Consider the following 22,247-nt stretch of genomic DNA (forward strand, 5'->3'; position numbering starts at 1 on the left):
GCATCCACAAGCGTTGGGCATCCACAAGCGTCGGGCATGCACAAGCGTCGGGCATCCACAAGCAACAGACATCCACAAGCAACAGACAACCACAAGCAACAGACAACCACAAGCAACAGACATCCACAAGCAACAGACATCCACAAGCAACAGACATCCACAAGCAACAGACATCCACAAGCATCAGGCATCAGACATCCACAAGCGTCAGGCATCCACACGCGTCAGACATCCACAAACATCAGGTATCAGACATCCACAAGCGTCAGCCATCCACAAGCATCAGACATAACAGCTCTTCTGCTGGGCCTTCCTTCCCTGTCCATTCTCGTCTCTGAGCCCACAGCAGAAGGCGTGCATTGTGTTTTATTTATTTTACTGTCCATTTCAAACTGACTTTGTTGGTCAAAAAAGGATAAACGTCTAACTCGCCCCGACTGGAATCAGACCCCAGATACTTCTTGTTGCACGCAGAAATATGTGGTGTAGTTAACTTGCTGAGGTGCCTTTACTTCATGGCTGGATAGAAAAAAAACTGTAAGGAGGCAGTCAAAACAATGAGCACACTGGTAGTCCGGCTTCTCAGCACTCACTGTGCCTGCCGCTCAGAAAGCACAAAACTGTCGGATAAGACGCTTTGCCTATGTGCAGGAACTAAGATCTGAACTCAGGTTTTGTGCCTTTGAAGCCAGAGGCCACATGTCCGCCTCCTTTTGTTTGGTTACAGTGATTAACATCTGTGAATTCATTTATATTAGTAGCATAACACAGGTGCTCGAGGGGACGCATTGAAATGTTGAATCAAAATTAAAATTGTACACAGTAAATTCCTCGAATACGGGATGTTTACTGTCGCCCTCTATCTATCTATCTATCTATCTATCGCCCTCCCTCTATCTATCTATCGCACTCACTCTGTCAATCTATCGCATCACCACAGCATCACTCAGCCCCACCACAGCATCACCACTCGGGGCACCACAACATCACTATGCGCTACCACAGCATCACTGAACGCCATAGCATCACTCGTCACCACCACAACATCACTCGTCGCCAACACAACATCACTCGTCGCCAACACAACATCACTCGTCGCCAACACAACATCACTCGTCGCCAACACAACATCACTCGTCGCCAACACAACATCACTCGTCGCCAACACAACATCACTCGTCGCCAACACAACATCACTCAGCGCCACCACAGCATCAATCTGTGCAACCATTCAACAACAACTGGTTCAAATATGTCCTCTCAATGTTTCAAGCTTTATTACAAATGTCACAAAAAGATGTTAATATTTCACTTCTGTTCTTGGATTTTCGGCACAATAAAATACACTGAACATAATCTTTACGAAAGTTATTTACAAAAGTTTAAGCTATTGCCATTATAAATTACAATAACTTTTAAGTATTATTTAAAAAAAATTAAAAGCCATTGGTATTTGTAATATCAATACATCTAAGTCCCGTAAATACAACACATATTGCATTACAAATGCTACAGGTGTCACATATGCAAAAGTTAAAACTATTGGCATTGTAAATAACAAAGCTATTCATTTCGCTATTTTCAAAACCAACACATAAATAAAAAATGTGTAATTTACAATACCAATAGCTCAAACTTTCCTAATGCGAGACCTATTGCATTGCAAATGCTTGTCTTTACTGTCTGCCGCTGCTATGCCCAGAAGTTCCCCTCTGACCACCGCATTCCCAGAAGGTTGTTGTGGCGATAGTAGGGGAGTCATTGCGATCTAGATGGTCAGTTATGCACTGTTAGATCTGCTGTACCACTGAAGGTCATTGTAGCATGGTCTCGCGTAAGCGCCAGAACCTACATTAGGGCCGGTGGTGGTGCAAAGACAGAGAAATCCTCACCGCCGAGTGGTCAGATAAGGGGCAGGGAAGGATTCCAACGTCTCGTGTCTGCTGTGTGAAGGTGTCCGAGGTGAGCACGTAATCTATTCTGGCGTATGTCTTGTGGGGGTAGGAGTAAAATGTGTATTCTCTGGACCCTGAGTGACGTAGCCGCCAAATGTCAGTGAGCCCATCCTCTGCTAAAAGACGTCTCCCATCCCAGGATAGAGCCCCAACGCTGTCCCGACTGGTCCATTGCACCATCAAAGGCCAGGTTAAAGTGCTTCCCCCCTCCCCCCCCCCCCCCCCCCCCCCCAAGAGCACAGATTTGTCCGGGAGGCTCATGATCTCATGTACTACATCCCGAAGAATCCCTCTTGCCCTCCGTTGGGAACATATATGGTGGCTACCATGAAAGTGCGTGTACCCAGAGTGAAGATGTGTGCTAGAAATCTACCCTTAATCTCGGCCTGTGTACAACCCACCTGACCTGGGAATTGAGCAGAAACCAGGATCGCCACCCCTGCCGTTTTAGAAGTATGAGAAGAGAACAGTTGAAAGGGGAAGCCCTGGGTCTCAATCTATGTGTATCATTTGGTAGAAGGTGTGTTTTTGAGGCAGGCAGATATGGGCCTCTGAGTTTTTGAGGAATGACAAGACCTCCTGCCTTTTGGTGGGGTTGTTGAGTCCCTTGACATTAAGGGACAGAATCTGAATGTCGGACGTCATAAGAGAAAATCCCAGAGTATTCCACTGTGCGGCATCCCCGGTCCTGTGGAGGCGAGTATGGGGGACCATTTGTAAAGACCATCAACCCACTATGACTGGAGGGAGGAGGAGTGAACCAAAAATCCAGCAACAAAGAACTCACAACTGCCACGCTACATCTGGATCAAACACAACATCATCCGGGCTACGTACAGTTTAAGATGGAGTGTCTGCTCTTGTGAACATTAATTGAAAGCGGAGAAGGCTTTAGGAAATCGGGAATATTAACTTTATCTTAAAGCAAATGACCACTCATTAAATATTCATTGACGAAACTTGTGCATTTTAATGCATTCTACAAGTTTGCAAGAAACTTCACCCAAAGGCCTATTTCATTATTTATGACCGCATCTGAGCTGAAGCCTTATTAGCCGGAGTGGGATGGGAAGAGAGTGGCTGGGCACTGTACCTCCATATCTAAAACTATCAGAGTAGTGTTTCTTAATCTGTTTACTACGGATCCAAACAGGAAAGCATTCTTAGGGGGGTCCACTACTGCTTACAAAAAAAAATGAAAAATCAAAGATTAATAAAGTAAATGTACATTAACCTGCAAAACGTAGATTTTTTTTTTTAAGTTCTGCCAAAGTGAACGGTTTAAAATTTGAGACAAAACATTAAGTTGTATCCTCATGATTTTTGGAGGTAGTGCAAGCGCAATAAACAGTATGGGCAACTGGTGACCTTAATTGAAGCGCTGGTATGCCTGAACAAAAAAAAATATGCATTAAGCGCACAAAAGACAAAGTGATATGCTAGAGTCTAGCATGTTTCTTTACCTTTTAGAAATAAAACCACACTTTGAAAAGCTCCAACCTAATAATTAAAAAATTGATATTTGTATATTTTTGTTTGTGATTAACTTAAAATATTTAATAATTTGTGTATTAGTTCTATCTATACGTGTCTCTGTAGTTTTGTGTACTGTTTTGAGGTTCAAATCATAGAAATTGCTTAGGCTGGGGCCCCCTGCTCCCAATATTGATTCAGTAGGAGTCCCCAGAAGTCACAAGTTGAAGAACTGCTGACTTGGGAGGACTCACAGAAGATTTGAAAATCAAGACGTATAAATGGTAGAGAGAATGCTGGCGTAGAAAATCCAGAATTCATAAGCAGGGCTCAGGTCTGCCGATGCCAGAGACTGCTCGTGTTTGTGCTTCACTCGGAACATGTTTGGATCAAGGTCAATGCAAGCTCAATGTGGCATCAATTGAACCCTTCGAACTTAGACCAGGCGTATACTGTGCGCCTTGACATTTGCATTGCTTTTGGCTTGTTACATGTAAAAGGCTCAAAAAGCACCTTGGAAAACAGTACAGATAAATGTTTGAAACACACTAATATTTTGGCGGGGTGGAAACAATACAGGAGTAAAGACACTTCTGATACCTCATGGTCATTCCCAATAAAGCCGGAGTATGAGTGAGTCACTCCTAGACTTTAGCATTGCCTGATGTGGAGAGTTATACCATAGGTAAATGGTCTTTCTGGATAAGGCCTTGAAAAAGGTTTAATCAATATCCTTGCAAGCAATTATTTGAAGGCTGGTGTCAGACTAAACTGTTAAGCACATTACGACTGCTGCTGTAATTTTTTGAGCTGCACATCACCCAGCATACAAGAGATGCAGCAAGAAAGGGGAAAACATACTTTCTGGTGCCTGTGTCAAGAAAACGGGATCAAAGGAATCCTCATTTCATTTTGCCGCTTACAAGTAGCTGCTGAATTGAAGTTATGTCCTCGGGACAGTATAATGACTCTTTTAATGAAAAATAAAAAAAACAATTCTCTTCTCTAAAATAATACAGGAAGTTTGTATGCTAACCTAATTTAGAACTGAAAATATTTTTAAAAGGTTAAAATTCCTCCACATTTTGTAAAATGAAGGAAGTGCAATCCTGGTGGCTGCTACCTAGAGGCAAAAACATGAGGATAACTAATAAGAGGTACTGTAATTGAGGAAGCAGGCATTGAATAAAATCTTACACAGAAAAGTTTAAATTTACTCAGAATTGTTCAAATTGCTTGCCAGTATCTCTGTTTATAATCAATAGACAATGAGGCAAGCACAGGTTTCTCTTTATGACAAACTGTGTGTATAGCCCTTCACTATGTACTGCAGGTCCCGTCCCCAGTGTAGAACCCTTTCTCTTGTTTTACTCCGTCAAAGTATCAGGCACAGAGAATCCCCAGAGAAAGAAACAAAACGCACACTTAAAACTCTATTCTAATTCAGAGATTAACTAAAGCCAATGCATTCCTTTCTACTTTTACACAACAAAAACATCAAAGCCTGACAATAGGCACTTCATTGTTCTTGACACCATGATTCAGTAAATGCAAGGCAATCTTCTCTAATTATACCAATTTAGACTAATGCCACTTGATTTCTGACGTTCAACACGCTCAGCATTCTGTTAGCCTGCACTGTGCTGTAAAAAAACACAACTGCTACATCAAAATTGCTCTCCAAGTGACTCAATTTTCAGCAACAAAAGAGACACAGCAAATAAGTCTTGTCAGGCTTGTAATGCATAATGCGTGAACTGCTCCTTGATTCCACTCATCTCACTTCAAACCCACAAGCTCATAATCCAGATTACTTTATCCAGTGCAAGAAAAAGTAAATTAAATGGCCAGTGAGAATGCCGCAAAACAAAGGTATTTAAAGGAACAGAAATAAACAGAAATAACAGCGTTTTGTCAGTCAAACGTGTGTTATCGCTATAATCCTAGCAGGTGTGGTGGATTGGTCATCTCTTTTACATGGCTTTCTTTTTGTTTCTTGTGAATTTCTAGAATGGGCGAGTATGGGGAAGGGATGAGCATAGGTTAGTGTTGGTCTATGTACCACTGGGCTCACTTTTTTCCTTATTTGAACAAATACAATGTCTGAGAAAGAAAAATGATTACTGGTCATGTTTTAACTGAACTTTGTAGAGCTTTAACTAAGGTGTTTTGACCATGTCTCCTTTGCTCATCATTTTGTCCCTTTCTACTTTTTTTATTCACAAATATGTTTGCGTGTATTCTGGTGTGGCACACTTGCATAATACACGGTAATATACATGCGGTGTTTTTACTTTGCAAGAGGTTTTGGTGGATTTCTGTGTACACTGTATATAAACCTATTCCAATTTAGTATATTTGACTTTTAAATTTGGTTTCCACGTTGGTTTATAAAATGTATTAATTGACATCTCTATTCACCTATCAATCTGCACTCCAAAATCTTTTGATAAATGTTATCCTACCCCCATACTTTATAATAAATTTATAAGAAACGTACGCCAGAAATAACTCCTTTTTTTGTGTAATATTTATTTTCTTCATGGTCTTTGCCACTTTTTGGCAACACTGCCATTATTATCTATGAATGTGCTTGAATGAGTATCCCCAGTATCACTAGCGGGTTTTGTGTTAATATCTATGAGGCGTATCCTTAATAGCTTTGCCTTCAGTGCTTGGGTGTGATGGGTAGGTCCTTTTGTATTATTTGAACTTCTCTTTCTGACTGGGCCTCCAGGAACTCTTCCACCAGCCTCAGAAAATTAGAGTCTACACATATGCATGGGTCGAGTTGAATACATTTCATGCTAGGAAAATTAAGCTTAGTCGTTGACATCTGTCAACACCCAGCAAATGTACAACACACATCCTTTTTGGCAGCAAAAATAAACTATTTGGGTACTACTCCCTACAAGTCACAGCAGAATAGTTGGTGATGGACTTTTTTTAAACTAGGACAATGAGTTATTGAATGCCACTGAAATGAGGCATATAGTGGGGCAGAATGTGCATCATATCAATAAATAAATCATAGCAGCCTTAAATCCATGTTCACAGACTGGAAAACCCACATTTACGCTGTGTCATTCACCATTTTTACATACTATTCTGGTTAGAAAATGAAAGTATGTCAATTATCTTAATAAGCTTTGTTTTCTTTGATATGCTTCAGACATTCATGATACATTGCTGGGTATCCTAGAGGTCCTTCATTAACTGAATGTAGCTAATATTCTGCCTATTTACTTCTAGCCTTCCATTTAATTGTTTATCACATTTTCGGCTCTTTTCAGGATCAGATTGTCCAGCTTGTGAATGCAGTCTTCAGCAAGAAGAACTTTGAGAGTCTGTCCGAGGCATTTAGTGTTGCATGTGCTGCAGCATCTCTTTCTCAAAACAACTACCACCTTCCTCTCATCGTGGTCTCTGATGGGCCTGCAGCTGTCTCTCATAAGCATCCTATCCTCCGGGTAAGTTTGGGACTCTATCGATGTTTACTAATTTGTGTTAAATTCCCTAGAAATGATCAAGTCAGGAATGGGGTGACTACTTATCCTAGTCCTCTATCAGTGTTGTTTAAACCTGTTTAAATGAAGTTATGTGTTTTTAATCAGCATTCGATATAACACTGCATGTGAAATTGGTCACCAATCTTAAGAAACAGCTCTTAAGGAATGCTAAGAAACATTTTTAGTTTGTTTGGGGTAAATATGGCCCAGAATGGAATTTTGAATGAGAAAAGTGAATTTAAATTGTATTGATTGAATTGATTTTTGGTCACCCTGGTAAAATATAGGTAGTTCTTCCTGCAGATTCCATTTCTATGACGTATGTTACCAGGTGTCACAGAAGGTTGCATGTGATTTCATCGAAAAAACTATTTCAGGAAATGCCATTACTGAGAAACCATTTCACCTAAACTGTTTAATTGAAATTTGCAGAATGGATGACATTTACCATTTCATAGGAACCTATTCATATAAAGTATTTTTTTTTCTTTTCGAAATTGGCTTTTTCATTGAAATTTTTAAAAATATAAATGCAATGGTTGCATTCAGGAACATTTGTGTCTGAGGTATTTATTTCAATGCTTTCCTTCAGGGGAATTTACTTCTGTTTTATATCTTCTACATTGTCAAATAATTACGGTGAGAAGTTGGCCTGGTATATGCTGTCCACTAATTAAAGTGGGCACCTTGCACCAGTCCGAACTACCCTTATTGATGATTAGGTCAAAGACAACCTTTAAAGAAAGCTATCCTAGTGGTAGCTGTGGAAAGCAGCTTTCAGGCTAAGTCTTGAAGGAATGTAAAGCAGCTTGTTTTACCAGTCTATAACCTATTGAAGGACCAAATGAAAGGAGAACCACACAAGGAATATATAAAATATATGTATTTATTACTAAGCACTCTCTACTAACCTCTTTATGAGATTAGAGAACAAAGCACACAATATTTAAATCACTAGAATGACAGTAAATAGCACAATACACAGTGGGCTCTAGAGGGAGACCAAACCATATACTAGGAAAGTGGTATAACATCCACGACTTGACTAGACACAGAGCCTAGAGCACGTAGAATAGCTGGGACCTTAAGGAACCCCCCCAAGGTAGTGTCACAGGGGACCCATAGGGGACACGTGCAGTGTGAGAACACAGGCGCGAGCTCCGTACAACTCTATGGGAAAGTCGCCGTTGAAATGTTGAAGTATAAAGACACTTAGGAGAGGACTGTGAGCAAACCCTTTCAAACTTAGATGGTTCTAAGGCCAGCACCCATGTTAGCACCGGAGTACTCGTGTTACCTAACCCAGGGAAGCTGGGTGCATAGGTGTCAAATGGTGTCAGAATCTTCGTAGTTTTCAATGGCGTGATGCTGCAAAGTGCTGCTGCCTTGAAGAGGAAAAGTGTCCGGTGTGATCCAAGCCTGGATCGAAGCTGAGAAGAACCTGAAAGCAAAGGGGACAGAGTCTGGGTCACTTGCCAGTGACCAGGGGCTCGGTAGACGAATGCCCACCGATGTCGTCTGCTTCAGCTGAGAAGAGGTGAAGCTTGACTCTTCAGCCACCAGTACCAGGAGACGTCGAGGATTACCAAAGTCTGCAGGCGAGCTGTCCCACGAAGGATGTCGAGTGCTGGGTGGGTCAGTGTCCGGATTGAACATGAACAAGCCTTGGTAACTGCAACCCACGCAGTCTGAGAAAAGATTCTTCGGTGAGGATCAGCAAGGTCCTGGGGACTCTCCAAGCGATGGAGAGTCGTGGCACGTCTGGAGCAACCAGGAAAGCCCACTGAAAGTTAAAGTTGCCTTCACAGGGACCACAGGCCAATGGACCAGGGATCTCGAGAGGAATTGCAAAATACTAGCCCACGGAACACTCGTGGAGTGTAGGCCGGTAATCTTCGGTGGAATCACTGCTCGGGGTCTGTACTACAAGTAGCCAAAAGCACAGCTTCAGGGGTTGCCGGAAAGCACATGCTTCTGCAAATGTACATGGTGCCCAGGGGTTCGGGTTGCACGGTCCTCAGGAGGGATACGGTCTCAGGTTTGCTGGGCACACTAGTCGACCTCGGGGACTATTGGAAACCCACCTCTTGTGTTGCAAAAGTCTTCGCAGTCCTCAGGAGCTTCGGAGATGCAAACCTGTCAGATGCGTCTTTGGTGCCTGCTTAGCAGGGGAGTAACTCCTTTACTCCAAGGGAGATTCTTCAGTCATCTAGCGCAGTGTAGATCGTCGAAGTACTTGGTTTCTGTAGCAGAGTTTCATCCAGGTAAATCTAAAGTCCTGTAGCCAGGGGTTCCTACTTTAATACCCAAGGAAGAGGTGGGACAAACTCTGGGGACCCACCTATGGGAGGGTCAGGACAGAGGGGTGGCCACACCCATGTCCTTTGTCCAGTTTTGTGCCAAAGCAGGAGCAAATGGCTGGCTCCTGCAACCGGTTTGAGCTGGACTCTGCACAGGGACACCAAAAAGTGCCCCCAGTGCAGACATCAAAGCACTTTGAGTGCACCCACCCAGCCCCAATACACTAAAGCCTGTCTGGGAGGTGGTTACACCTCCCTGTAACAGGAAACATATTGTCCAGCCTTCCCCTGCCGGAGTTTCGCCCAGCAGCAGGAGGGCAGACTTGTGTCTGTGGCTGGCAGCATCCATCTTGTGATGCCAGGGTCAAGAAAGCTGGTACCGGGTGTACCGGTGTTGTCATATTTCTCCCTCTAGAAGGGTGGAATCATACCGCCCACACCAGCTACTGGTGTGGAGGTATGATTCCAAGGTGTTTGACACCAAACACGACAGGTTTCTGTGCAGCCGCTTTAAAGTTGGCATTTACCGCGAGGTTATAATGTATGTGGTATGGCTGCATCACAGAACAACCCAGGAGAATAGATTCCGAAGGCTGAAGGGCTCTGCTCATGCATGGGCACCCTCTCACATAAAACCCAGCACCCTGCCTTCAGGATTGATAAGGCCTGCCATAGGGGTGACTGGTTTATATGTGCAGTGATAAGGTAGATATAGTGAACCTATATCTAAGTAAGGGGTGCATGCACCACCTTACACAGGTTGCAGTAGCATACCTGTGGTTTCAATTTGAGTGACCTCTCAGGGGTGGCACAATACATGCTGCAGCCCCTGGGAGGCCTCTGGGGTAAGTAAGGCTTACGCATTTGGAATGTTAGCCGTTGTAACAGCCCCTAAGGCTGGTACCGGGGTTACGACAATTATGCCTTTTCCCAGAGCTAGTGCTTTTTCTCTTGCTACGGAGGTTTGAACAGCTGTCAGTATATTTTCTGTTGAAGTGAAACGCATTTCTGCGTTTGTGTACAGGTGTCATTTGTATGCAATCGGTACAGTTTCGCCTTCATTGAAGGTTAAGCAAGTGTACCCACATTGACCGCTAATACACAGATCAGCAATTTGCGTACATTTACTCGTGTCTGTAAGTGTTTGGAAGCAATCATGTCTTTTTGTAGTGAACGTAGGATATTTGAATGTTCCTGTGTCCAATGTCTAACTGAAAAGTCAGGTTTTATTAAGTCGTAGAAAGGTTTTACCTTTTCTGCATAATCCAAAATGTATGTTCTGCCGAAATTTAGGAATCCCAGTATTGATTGTACTTTTTAAATATTTTTGGAGGTTGGAGCAGCGCGCACTTTTCAAAAAAGTTTGCTGCCAGGCTTTTCCCTTCACTTGAAAGCTCATATCCTAAAAATAGGACACTGAGATGGACAATTTTTGCTTTTTTAAAGTTAAAATAGTAGCCTTCAGAAGCGAATCCCATAATAATGGTGCTCACTCTGGTCAAGTGCCTCATTAAGTCATCGTCCGTCAGATAAATATCATCCACATAGCACAATGCTTCCTCATCAAAATTTTGGAGTAACTCAGTTACCCTTGCTGAAAATACCCTGGGGCTGCTCTTATACCCCTGGGTGAGACGAAGAAATTGTCGCTTGGACCCCAACGCTGCGAAAATGTTCAAATGCCTGCTTTCAGGCGCTATATTTTTACAGAAAAATCTATTTGAGATATTAAGTGTTGCTTTGTATTTTAACTGCACAATGTTAATCATTAGTGCGGCACTCTGTGCGTTTTGGACAGCAAATATCTTTGTGCAAGTGTTTAAATGTCTGTAATCTAAAACTAGACGATATGAATTATCTGGTTTTGATACGGGAAACAAAGGATTGTTCCTTAGTGAGGTGCAATTTTCGATCACCCCTTGGTATTCAAGTTGATCTAAGATCTCCCTGACCTGTTTTTTAGCTTCTTGCTTTATTGGATATTGTCTATGTGCGTTTGGTGAAACTTTTAACGGGATCACATGGTGGGTTGACTCCTCATCCCACTCTGCATGATTTTTATACAATGCTGGAGCTAGGGCTACTGCCCACTCCTGTGCATATGCACGTTTAAGGTGTATGTGCACGAGGTCGGAGAATGCAGGAAAAATTACATTTCCTCCCCTTGGGCACTCCATAACCAATGTTGGCGGCCAATCTTGAGTCAGCTTGTAAGAGAGAGAGGATTGAGCATAGCAACAGATTGCCATAAAGAGAAGGTTGGAGAAGGCCCTTACCACAAGCCAATCCATTTGTGCTACTCCTGGGGGAAACTGGGTTTGGGGCCTTCTCCCAACTCCGCACCAAATGGCCAAAGGGGTTACAAACCAGGGGTTGGCACATTTTTTAGGTCTCGCCTGAGCCAGCGCGCATGTGTTGCTCTGCGAGGCTTCTAGTGTTCTATTGTTTTTTGACTATAATTAAACTTTTTTTTTTTAACTGCCTTTGTAAATTATAGAGTCCGCGATGCATTAACTGAACAAAAGACATTTTTGGTTTGCTAATGTATGCCACCCCTCACAAATAAAGTGTCTGACTTTGTGGGCCAGCGACCAGTGGCGGCTGGTATTAATGGGCGAAAGGGGCGTTGCCCCACTAGCATCCGGGAGAAGACGAGAGAGAATGTGTACACATGTGGAGCAGTTTTAAATTACGCGCTCAGTCACTACTTCGTGCTCAATACAAATTCTAAGTTTGGTTTTTTTCCTTTAAGGAAGGGGTGCAGTCAGAGACAGTCCTCCTGCACATGTGCAGGCCAGGGGCGAGGGCTATTGCTCGCCGCTTCAAGGCACACACCAGGGGGGTGATGAAAGCATGATGGGAGTTGCCGGAGGAAGCGGCAATGATTTATTTTTAAATGGAGCGCTTATGCTGTGGCCCAGGCATTTTCATCAGAGCGCCATAGAACTAAATGGTATGGGGCAGGGCTGGCCTACAGGGACGAAGTGAAGTAGGTGGTACAACTGAAGCACTCCCTTCATGTTTGCGCCTCCTGATTGGGCAATGGAAGCTGGGGGAGTGAGCTGGGGGAAGAGTTTGTCTACGCAGCTCCTGCAACGCCGCCCGGCACACCAAGGGTTAACGTTGTGAAGCTTCGGACAGAAAATACAACGGATCCCCTGGGGGAGACTCCTCGGCTGTGCCCGAAGCATGCCCGGGCCCTTGGGGGATGAGGATGAGGATACGGTGGACGAGATGGAGAATGAGGAACTGTCCGGTAGGAGATGTGCCCACAGTCCGGGGAGGTGGGTTTGGCGGATGCCCAGCTCTGATTGAGCGGGAAGGAAAGTGCAAACCGGTCAGCTCTTCCCCATCTTCACTGCCAAGGGCTGTGGCGCAAGGGGACCGGGCAGCTTTCTTAAGGGTTTTTCTGCCGTGTAAAAAGAGCACAAAACAACTTGCACACTCACATGCACAATACGTGTTTTACACTGTGCGCAAACTGATACAGATCCTGCACTTCACAAATGAGACACAGCGCGTGAGCTTGCTGACTTGGCACCCATGGCCGTTTGGGGGCTTTACGTCTCCTGGCTGCTTCTGACCGACCCTGACCTCGGTGATTGCTGCTTGGGACTCCCCGGATCACGTTTGGGGTGCAGCTGACTGTAACTGCAGAGTCCGGCTACTAACCGGGCTACATGATTCCACGGATTAGAGCCTAACAAGTCCTCCAAAAATGCTTTACTTGGCCCCTAGGATGATACCGAGGAGAACCCATGCCAATGAAAGTAGCACGTATCCATGGCGTCTTCGGAAAAGGATTGGCCCTGCCTGAGAATCGTCTTCATGCAGTAAGACCGCTCGTTGGGTTAATGCATTTGCTGCAGTTACCTGCAGTGGGCATGTAAGATTTCGTGCTCTGAATGGCTGGCTCAGTCTTTCTTCGTCGGTGGTGGATAAAATGAGAGCCCACTGAGTCGTGAAAATAACAATGCATTTTTTTATAGAGAAGCAGTGATTTTATCACACCTCTAATGTATTTTAGTTAGAGGGCACCTTATTTATGCGCAGCTCCAATGCTCCATGGGCTGCCTCCATAATCCCAGTAGTCAAATAAGAGGTATTGTTCACTTATTCTGGCCCATTTTCCTATTACTTTGAGGACTCCTGGTTTTAGGAATTCGTTACACCTGCGATGGCTCAGATGAGGGTTTTGTTGTAAAGATGTTATGGAGTGGTGAGGATCATGCCAGGGATATGACTCGATAGGTGTAGACTAGCAGGCCCGTTTGTCCAGTTACCCCGATGCCCAGTGTACTTAATGGTCTTTAGCCTTTTTTACAGCACAAACTTGAGTGTTAGAGTGCTTTGCATGGGTGCTTAAAAATGCACCTTTTCTCGACTTCTTTAAAAAAAAAAAAAAAATCCCACCTCAAACCTACCTTATGGCAGTTATGCTCGCTCGCTATGCCCACTCATCTCAAACTTTTACGCCACACCACTTTCAAATCTCACAGCCGCCACTTCCAGCAATCTTCAATAGGAGCAATGATGCTCTTCGTTATTAGGCTATTTCCTGTTGCTAACATCCATTGGCAGCACATTACTCAACAAGCAGGCTTACAGGGGGCTTTGTCACCTCCTATTGTGGAGTTCCTCAAAGCACATATGTAGAATAAATTAACAGCTAACAAGGGAAGGTTCATCTGTTTTACGTTACATCTTCAGGAACATTTTCATTCCACTCTATCCTTCCTTGAATTGGTGTGTTGCCCCGTAGTCTATCCTAACATTGCAGGGTTTCATAATAGAGAAAACATTTTGTTTACCGGTAGTAGTGGTGTTTCGATGTGATTTTCCTTAAAGGATCCTTCATCTTTCCCCTCGGATTATTAAAGAAATGTTTTCTTCATCGAGCTTCGAATAGCAAGGTAGAATGTTTTCCTCCTGGCTTACCTTTTATTGACTTGGTGGAACTTGATATCTGCTTCAATAATTATATTACAGAATCATTCATAGTGATCTTTTCACACATTGCATATTACACTGTTGGAGAACTATTCTTTTTATCAAGTTGTCCTTCAGTGTCATTGGTGGTGAGCAGTAAATACTAATCTACTGAAAATGTTATGGTAATTTGGAGGTCCACAACAAAGGTGGGATTATCATTGTAAACTTAAAGATATTTTTAACTAATAATAAAGAACAAATATTTAAAAATTCATACGGCACAGGTCTCATGGCTTTGTTAGTGTTTATTTTCTAATGTATCCCTTTATTCCTTCATCACAGTAGAAAGAAGCAGTAGATAGCCATGGTTTTGCTTAAGCTTTATCTTATATGTTTTAAATTTCTCCTGTATTATTTTGTAACTATGTCTGCGGCACCTATCTTTTTCCAGCTGCGGGTTACCGATGTTCTGTCCCAGCCGCTGACCCAAGCACAAGTCAAACTGGAGCATGCAAAGTCTGCGGCCACCAAAGCCACAATCCTTCAACAGACAACACTCACCCAATCAGGGTAAGGGTAATTGTTTGCACGAGTTAAGAGTATTATGTGCCATTCCAAGTGATGATTCTTTATTTTGATAGGATTTTGGGCATCTTTGCTTAGCCGCAGTTTTACAATTGAGCATCTGCCTGAATTTGTGCTCTTGTCAAATTGGGTGAGGAATTAAATGAGCATAGTACATGATAGCTTATTGCTCTACCAAGATAATTGTTTATTGGGTATTTCAGAGGATCTCTTGAGCTCTTCATTAGCTTATTTGTTCATTTTAATTTAGTTTTTTCATCAGAGATAGCACTAGAGGGACCCCTCACCAAGGTCATGCTGCTGCAGCTTTCATGCCTTGATGCATTGCAAAAATGGCAAAGTCAAACTGGCACACTGCCTGTGTGCCATGCCAACTAGCATTGCCTAAGATATATAGGTAAGTCAACGTTCTAGCAGGCCTTACAGGCCTAAGGTAGAGTGCACTATACCACAAGGTAGAGCAAATCTGCAAGAGCAGATCTGCCCCTACAATACTTAAGTCAAGTCTGGAATATTGTAGGCGCCAGGGAAGCCATAGAGAGTACATTGGCTGGAAACTTGCCAACTTGAGTTCCGCAGCACCATGATGGCTTCCCTGAAACCAGGAGTGTTTGGTATCAAATTACTCGTCTCAATAAACCCACACTGATGCTAGAGCACTTTGGGTCTTTCATTGTGCCCTGTACATATCTGAGGAATCTCTGGACTCTGTACAATGTATAACTACCTAGTGGCATAACACATACAGAGCCAACTTCCTACACCCTCTCAAGAAGCAAAGCCTTTTCGCACTACCTCTTCACACTACCTCTCCTTGTATTATTCCACGAGTGTTCCTTTCTGTAAACGGGCCAGTAAATATTGTCTTTACCTTGTCACATTTGCTATGCATTCAAAGACCGAGGTCAAATGTAAATGTAAATGTGTTTGTATTTATATAGCGCACTTCTACCCAGAGGTCTCGTAGTGCTGTATTCATACCGCTGTGGAACCCATCCTGGCTTTCCTGTGAAATGTCCACTTCTGGGCACCCCCAAGGTGAAGCCAGGCATCCAAGCGCTGGCGGGGCCGTTGTGGAGATTAAGCAAGCTATTGCCCAGAGTCACAGAGTGGGACCCATGATTAGACTAGGCACCGAGGCGAGAATTATCAGGTCTGGGGAAATTGAGTCCAAGAACCGCCGAGGCGGGAATTGAACCCTGGTCCCGGGCTAGACCTCTGCATCAGGGTCTGCCGCTCTAACCATTGAGCCACGCTTCTCCACAAGTGTCAGGCTCTGTCTTCAGGGGAGCTTGGGCGTTTACTTTTCTTTCTCTGACTTCAAAGTGAGAGGATCAATGTGACAATTTTGCTGTACAAGTATTTCAGAATATATCAAAATTAACAAAGAACAAATGAAGCATCTTTTTTGATCATTCTGAAGTGTGTTGTAAACAAATACTTGAATGTGATCAAAATAAATCAGTACATTAGATGATGCCATTTCCACACATTATAGTTTGTGCACTTTTGTAGTTTTATTAGTAAAACTGTATGTCTGTCCAAATGTAATGGTCATTTCAATTGAAATTGTGTTGTTTGTGATGGCAGTGTGCTACAACACCGTTCGTACTCCTCTCTAAGCCACTGCAATATACGCCTCTCTGCTCTAGTCTATGCCAGTGCCCTCTATGACACTACACTCTACTCCACATCACTCCAATCTAGGCCAGGTCACTATACCACTCCACTGTATGCCACTCTGAAACACTATACTATGCGCCACTGTACTCTATGCCCATACAGTCTACTCAAATGCACTCTACGCCCTTGCACTCTATGCCAATCCATTGTATGCTGCTCTAATCTACTCTGCATGACTGCATTCTGTCACTGCACTCTGCAACACTGTACACCATTATTCTACGCCACTTGACTCTACCCTGCACCACTCTACGCCACTTCACTCTACTCTGAAACAATCTCAATCTGTGCCACTCTACGACACTGCGCAGTAGGCCTCTGCACTTTACTCTCCTCCATTCTACTCTGCGCTGCTGTACTCTACACCTCTCCAAGCCAAAAATATAGCCACTACAGGGGTGAAGTACTTTTTTTAAATGGGATAAAATTAAAGTGGTGTTAAGCCTTATTTTCATTGTGCCATAAAATAACACATTTTAAATTTCTCCCATCATTTTATTAAATTAAATCCGTGTTTTACAGGTAGGTATTTTAAATAAGTAAAGTGTGTCTTGCTAGTTGTCACTAGGCACAAACCGGAGGCAGAAACCTATTTTACATTTTACTTATTTCATTAAAATGTAATTAAAAGAAATGTAAAATGATGTTCCTACCTCCGGTTTGTGGCCAGGCATAACTTTTGGTGTGCTTTATTTATTAAAAAATAAAAGATCCTTGTGAAACGCTGCTTTCATTTAATGATTAAATTAAAACTGTTTCAAATAGATTTTCCCAAAAATAAATTTCTCACATTTTGATAACTTGAATAAAGCATTTCATAGACATCTTTTTTTTTTTTTTAAGTATGTCAACCACAAACCTTATGCCAGCAGTCTGGTTGTGCGTAAGGTGCTAGGTTTTCACCTCCTGCTCTGCTGTTTGCAGAGACAACAGGCCTCCATGGCTGCCGCTCCAGCAGCATAAGTCGAGCATGATCAAAGGGCAGTGCAAGGCAGCAGAAGGCAGGTGTCGGGGCTTCCTGTGGGCAGTCTAACACTGCTCATGCCAGGCCGACGTCATCTACTTAGCCCCTCTCCTCCCGGGCTAAGCTTAAAAGCCAATAGAAGCAGTTTCTTTGTGTGACAGCGGATAGAATAGATAAGAGGCCAAATAGCCTAAAAATAAACAAACTGATAATGACATGGTACAAAAGTAGGCATGGGGCAGTAAGCTACTGACAGGCTGTCGGCGAGCTACCAGAAGCTCGTGATCTATTGGTTGAAGACCCCTGGTATAGAGAATATTGTGTGCCCACATTTCTTCATCCTCTGAATGACTTATATCAGGAACAGTAGGCTGCAACCTTATCAAACAAATAAACATTCACATTAAGTCAATGTGACTCTTGATAGAATCATAATACATAATAAGAAAAATCCATTTGCGGTTGCCAATGATAATCATTTTTCACTCTAACATCTTAAGACATGACTCATTGAAAGTGAACACTGAGCATCACACTCATTCCATTAATGCCTTGTGCTTTTCAACTTTCGCCTATGATGGCAGGAGTGTTTCATGTTTATTTATTTGTTTGATTAATTAAAATCCTACAAAATATGGATAAAAAATGTATACACTACTTAAATATTAATGCATTGCTTATATACAAATACTTCTCATAAAACAATAAAAAGTACTCTCACCCATAAAATTATTCCATTAAGCAACTTGAGAGTGGTTACACAAAATAAAACACAAGCGTCCAACTTTTTCTTGGCTAATATAAGAAATTTCACAAATGCCGAGTTAATTGTTAGGTCTTCGGGATCTAAGCTTGCCATAAGAGCCTGTCTACAGGTCCTTATACCACGTTCATTAAATAATTTCTTAAGTACCGCTTTTCTTTCGACTTCCAGGTTCGGGCAAAGGCACATTAGGTGTATGATGTTTTCTTGACCAGATTTACAAAGCGTACACGCCCCGAATTCTTCAGGTCTGTTCCATGGTGCCAAATGACATGAGCCTGGAAAGATACCAAATCTAGCATTCATAAAGATTTGTTTATTTTTTTTGGTCCAAGATGTTTCCAAATAAGTTTGGATCTTCTTTTTCTTAAAACTATTTACTATTGGCCACGCATGGTGTCTTTTAGTGAAATTATCTTTGTCCTTTATCAAAGAGAGATAATCCGTGATTTTGTTTACTGTCTTCTTGAAGCTCTCCTGTTTGACTGTGTTGTTCCAAATAGAAGCTAAACCATAGTCCTTGATTGCGGAGTTTAAATAGGCGGAAATAGTTAGGGAACGGTTGGTGCGTACTTCTTGCCAAAGAAGGCGGGACATTTCGTTGTCATAATCATTTTTTTAGGTCTCGTGGCGTTACAGCGCGTAAGCGCTGTCTCGCCAGAGATCTTTTGTCACTGGGTCTGCTTCCCAGGAGACAGTACCTGGCCGCCCGCATCTCGCAAAAGGCGATCGGCGCAGGCCACGCGCGCGCGCTCAGCTGCTGTCTCCTGGGAAGCTCCAACACCCCACACGCATGCGCACACACAGAGACACACACATACACACACGAGTGCCCACGGACGCACGCATCCACACATACAGAGAACCCGCTGTCGCATACACACACACACACGCACGCACACACACACACGTGCACCAAGCGCCTGCCCACTTACCGCCACTCCGGTCTTCAGCCGCCACCGCGGGGCTCTCTCTAGGGCATGGGAGCCCCGCGTCACCAGCACTGCTTCTCTCCGTAGGCGCGGCTTCTCTCCGTGGGCGCGGGCTTCCCAAGACGGAAGTCCCGCCCCACGACAGGTTTCGTTTTGGGCGGCACACAAAGACCGCTTCCTATCTTTAGTGGAACGTACACCTATAATAAAATCTGTCTTCGAAATGCTAAAAGCAGCATTATTATCTGTTTTTGGCGTCTACTCTATAAAAATTAAACTAAAGGTGAATGTCCATTCTAAAACCAGTTTAATAATGTATTGTTGTAGCGAATTAAATTGGAGTAATCATTCAACCATTATAACTAGCAGTATAACTGTTTTAACAAGAAGGTAATTCGCAATATTATCATTAAGGCTGAGATTGCGTTATTCAGTATTAGATTCGTATACCTTCAATGCAGTGTACCTACTCTCCGTTTACTGAATACAAATAAATACAATTTAAAGATGGCCGCCAGCCTGCACTCTAGTGGTTTTCCATACTAATTGGCAAGGCTGTACAGCGAGACCGAGCCACGCAGGAGTGACGCCCCTTGTGGGCGCTTCTCCGAGCTGGAGCAGCTGCTGGGGGCTGCGGCAGAATGGTGAGCGACTTGCTGCTTGTGCGTGTGGAGGGTGTGCGGTGCATGAGCCGGGAGGGTTCTCACTGGGCAGGAGGAGCTAGGAAAAGCCTAGCCGGCGAAAAAGCGGGCACGGAGTGCTTGAACAGAGGGAACCAGCGTACAGGTACTGTGCCGGGACCCTAGCTCACTGGGGGAAGCTGCTTGTGTAGTAAGAGAGCATCCTTTCAGGGACATTGGAGGTGACAATGGAGGGGTGACGGTGTTGATTAGCAGGACATGCCAACTGCACTCGAGGGCACATTGCGCGATGACACCTTTGGTGCATGAGTCATGCCATTTGAACGTTCGAGCTGTTGCAAAAGCACCAGGCATATAAGTGCACTGTGCACTTTGTTCGTCGGATTATTTCGGAGTTAGGAGAATTCAAAATGGGACGTCATCTAGGATGAATGTGAAACCAGGGATATACGACTGCTCTGGTGGGAATTTTCAGGGGCATGACAGGGGGGGGGGTGTATCGGGCCTTAGTGTGTGCGCTGCAGAAGAGTAAGAACTGAGAAGGGATCGGCCGGGATACCGGAGAAGGCTTTTGGACAATATGAATCCCCATCATTTTATGTTCTATTAGGATGTGAGAACATTGCTTGAAGTGATTCATAAGCAGAAACAGGACTCTTTTATTTTTTTGGGAGGGAGTTGTTGTTTTGTAGATTTATATAGCAGGAACTTGCACCAGTTGCATTACACAAAATCACATTCATTTTTATTTATTTTGGCACAAGAAGATTAAGCTGTTTTTGCCCAGAATCACAGGATGTTGAGCTGACACCAAGACTTGAACCTAGTTCCCCAGTTCCAAAGTCAACATTTCTGGGCAGAATGCCACATACTCTCCATTAGCTAAAATACAGCATAATGTATTTTGAGAATCGGGTAGCTCTCCTAACTGGATTTATGGTGCTGATAATACAAACTTCTTGTGTCAAAGTCCTCTGAAGTGGATGAAAATACTTGTTGGATACTAAACAAAACATGTACTAAATATGGCTCAAATCAGAGAGGCAACAGAGGTAGATAGAGATCCCTCATAAAATGTGTCTGAGCTTTACCTAGAGCTGGGTGCCTTGAAACAGATATAGTCTTTTCTATGGTCCTTTTTCTTCTCAGAGACTGGGGTATTCGTGTTGCTCACAAATGGAGTGTTGAAGTCATGCCTGTGAATCATGAAGTGGAGCAGTCAGGAAAGGAGGAGACGTATTACATGCCAATATGGTGTATGTTGGGAAAGAGTGAGATTGTATGGGCCCATCTGCTCTTTCCTTTCAAAGGTTACTGGAGAGCAGCGGGGTTAGCCCTGGGCATGTGTTAATAGAAAATGTATGTGCCTTGCTGGGGCTACTGAATTGCAAGGGGAGGTCCAGGGAAGGTGTAGGATAGAAAGTGACAGTTTTTCTCTGGTTCTGCCAAAATAGGTTGGTATTGATTCTACCGCATGCCTCTTTCTTCCACCACCTTCAGCAACAACTAACAGCTACCAAAAAATCTTCCTAAAGCAATACAGACTTTCATAACAAATTTATGAAACACATTGTTATATACAATGCCAATAGCTCAAACTTTAATGCTGCGAGACCTATTGCATTGCAAATGCTTGTATTCTGTTCCACACCTTCATTATGTTTCCTTTTCTTGCACAAGATTGGTCATTCAGACCAAATTCCAACCTTACTTGTGATTGTGAGGCAGGAGTGGAAGCTGAGGATAACTTAGTTACTACTTTAAAGGAGGTTTTCCATATCTTTTGCGGTTTAGTGATCACAATACTATTCACCTTCCATCAGTGTTCATAATGTCTCTCAAATCATTCCCATAGCATCATTAGACATGTGGCCCTCATAGAGATCAATGTGCCCACTAGCAAAGAGCCTTCATAACCCCAGGCATGAATGGCTGCTAACTTTAAGTATTCATGACCTTTACTGAGTCTTGATGGCCTAAAGCATTAATGAGCATCACTGCCCGCATACAGTAACAATACTCAGTGGCAGAAACAATAATCACTGTCTGCGGCTGCAGTATTAGTGACTCTTCAGGACCTCAAATATCTATTGCCCCCACGCTATGTTGCTTGCCCACCCCTCCCAAGTTTCCTGTAAAAAGCACAGCAACAGGGGTATTTATGCCAGGGTGTGACTGAAGAGCAGACTTTAAGGGTTATTTTTTTATTTATCTCCTGTGTTCCAAATTTTGCAGGCAACCACAAGCTTTGGCACACGCAGGCTTTTATGGCGGTGGGGTAATGCCATATTCTGCACTCCTCTCTGCTTGCCAGTGATGCAATATGTCTACTTAGCATGACACTTGTCATGCAGGCCCATAAATCTGCTCCCTGGGTTAGAATAGATACAAATGGCTGAATCCTGTGAAAAGTTAATTTTAGTCATAGAAGGGGTTTCCCTTAAAATTCGTACACTTTGTTATTCTTTTTTAATTCTGTCAAGTTTCTTGATTGAAAAGTATGCACAAAA

At 43.2% G+C, this 22,247-nt stretch overlaps 1 protein-coding gene across 2 annotated transcripts in view; it reads left to right on the plus strand.

Moving 5' to 3' along the window:
- RPN2 (ribophorin II) overlaps positions 1-22,247 on the plus strand; it is a 226,049-nt gene that overhangs the window by 111,002 nt on the left and 92,800 nt on the right. For both annotated transcript variants that reach the window (XM_078652111.1, XM_078652112.1), the window contains exons 7-8: positions 6,722-6,898; positions 14,621-14,739. In XM_078652111.1, the coding sequence (XP_078508237.1) occupies positions 6,722-6,898; positions 14,621-14,739 (296 nt within the window). The remainder of the gene's footprint in view (positions 1-6,721; positions 6,899-14,620; positions 14,740-22,247) is intronic.

The sequence above is a fragment of the Lissotriton helveticus genome, chromosome 7 (genome assembly GCF_964261635.1).
Source record: "Lissotriton helveticus chromosome 7, aLisHel1.1, whole genome shotgun sequence".
Classification (NCBI taxonomy): domain Eukaryota; kingdom Metazoa; phylum Chordata; class Amphibia; order Caudata; family Salamandridae; genus Lissotriton; species Lissotriton helveticus.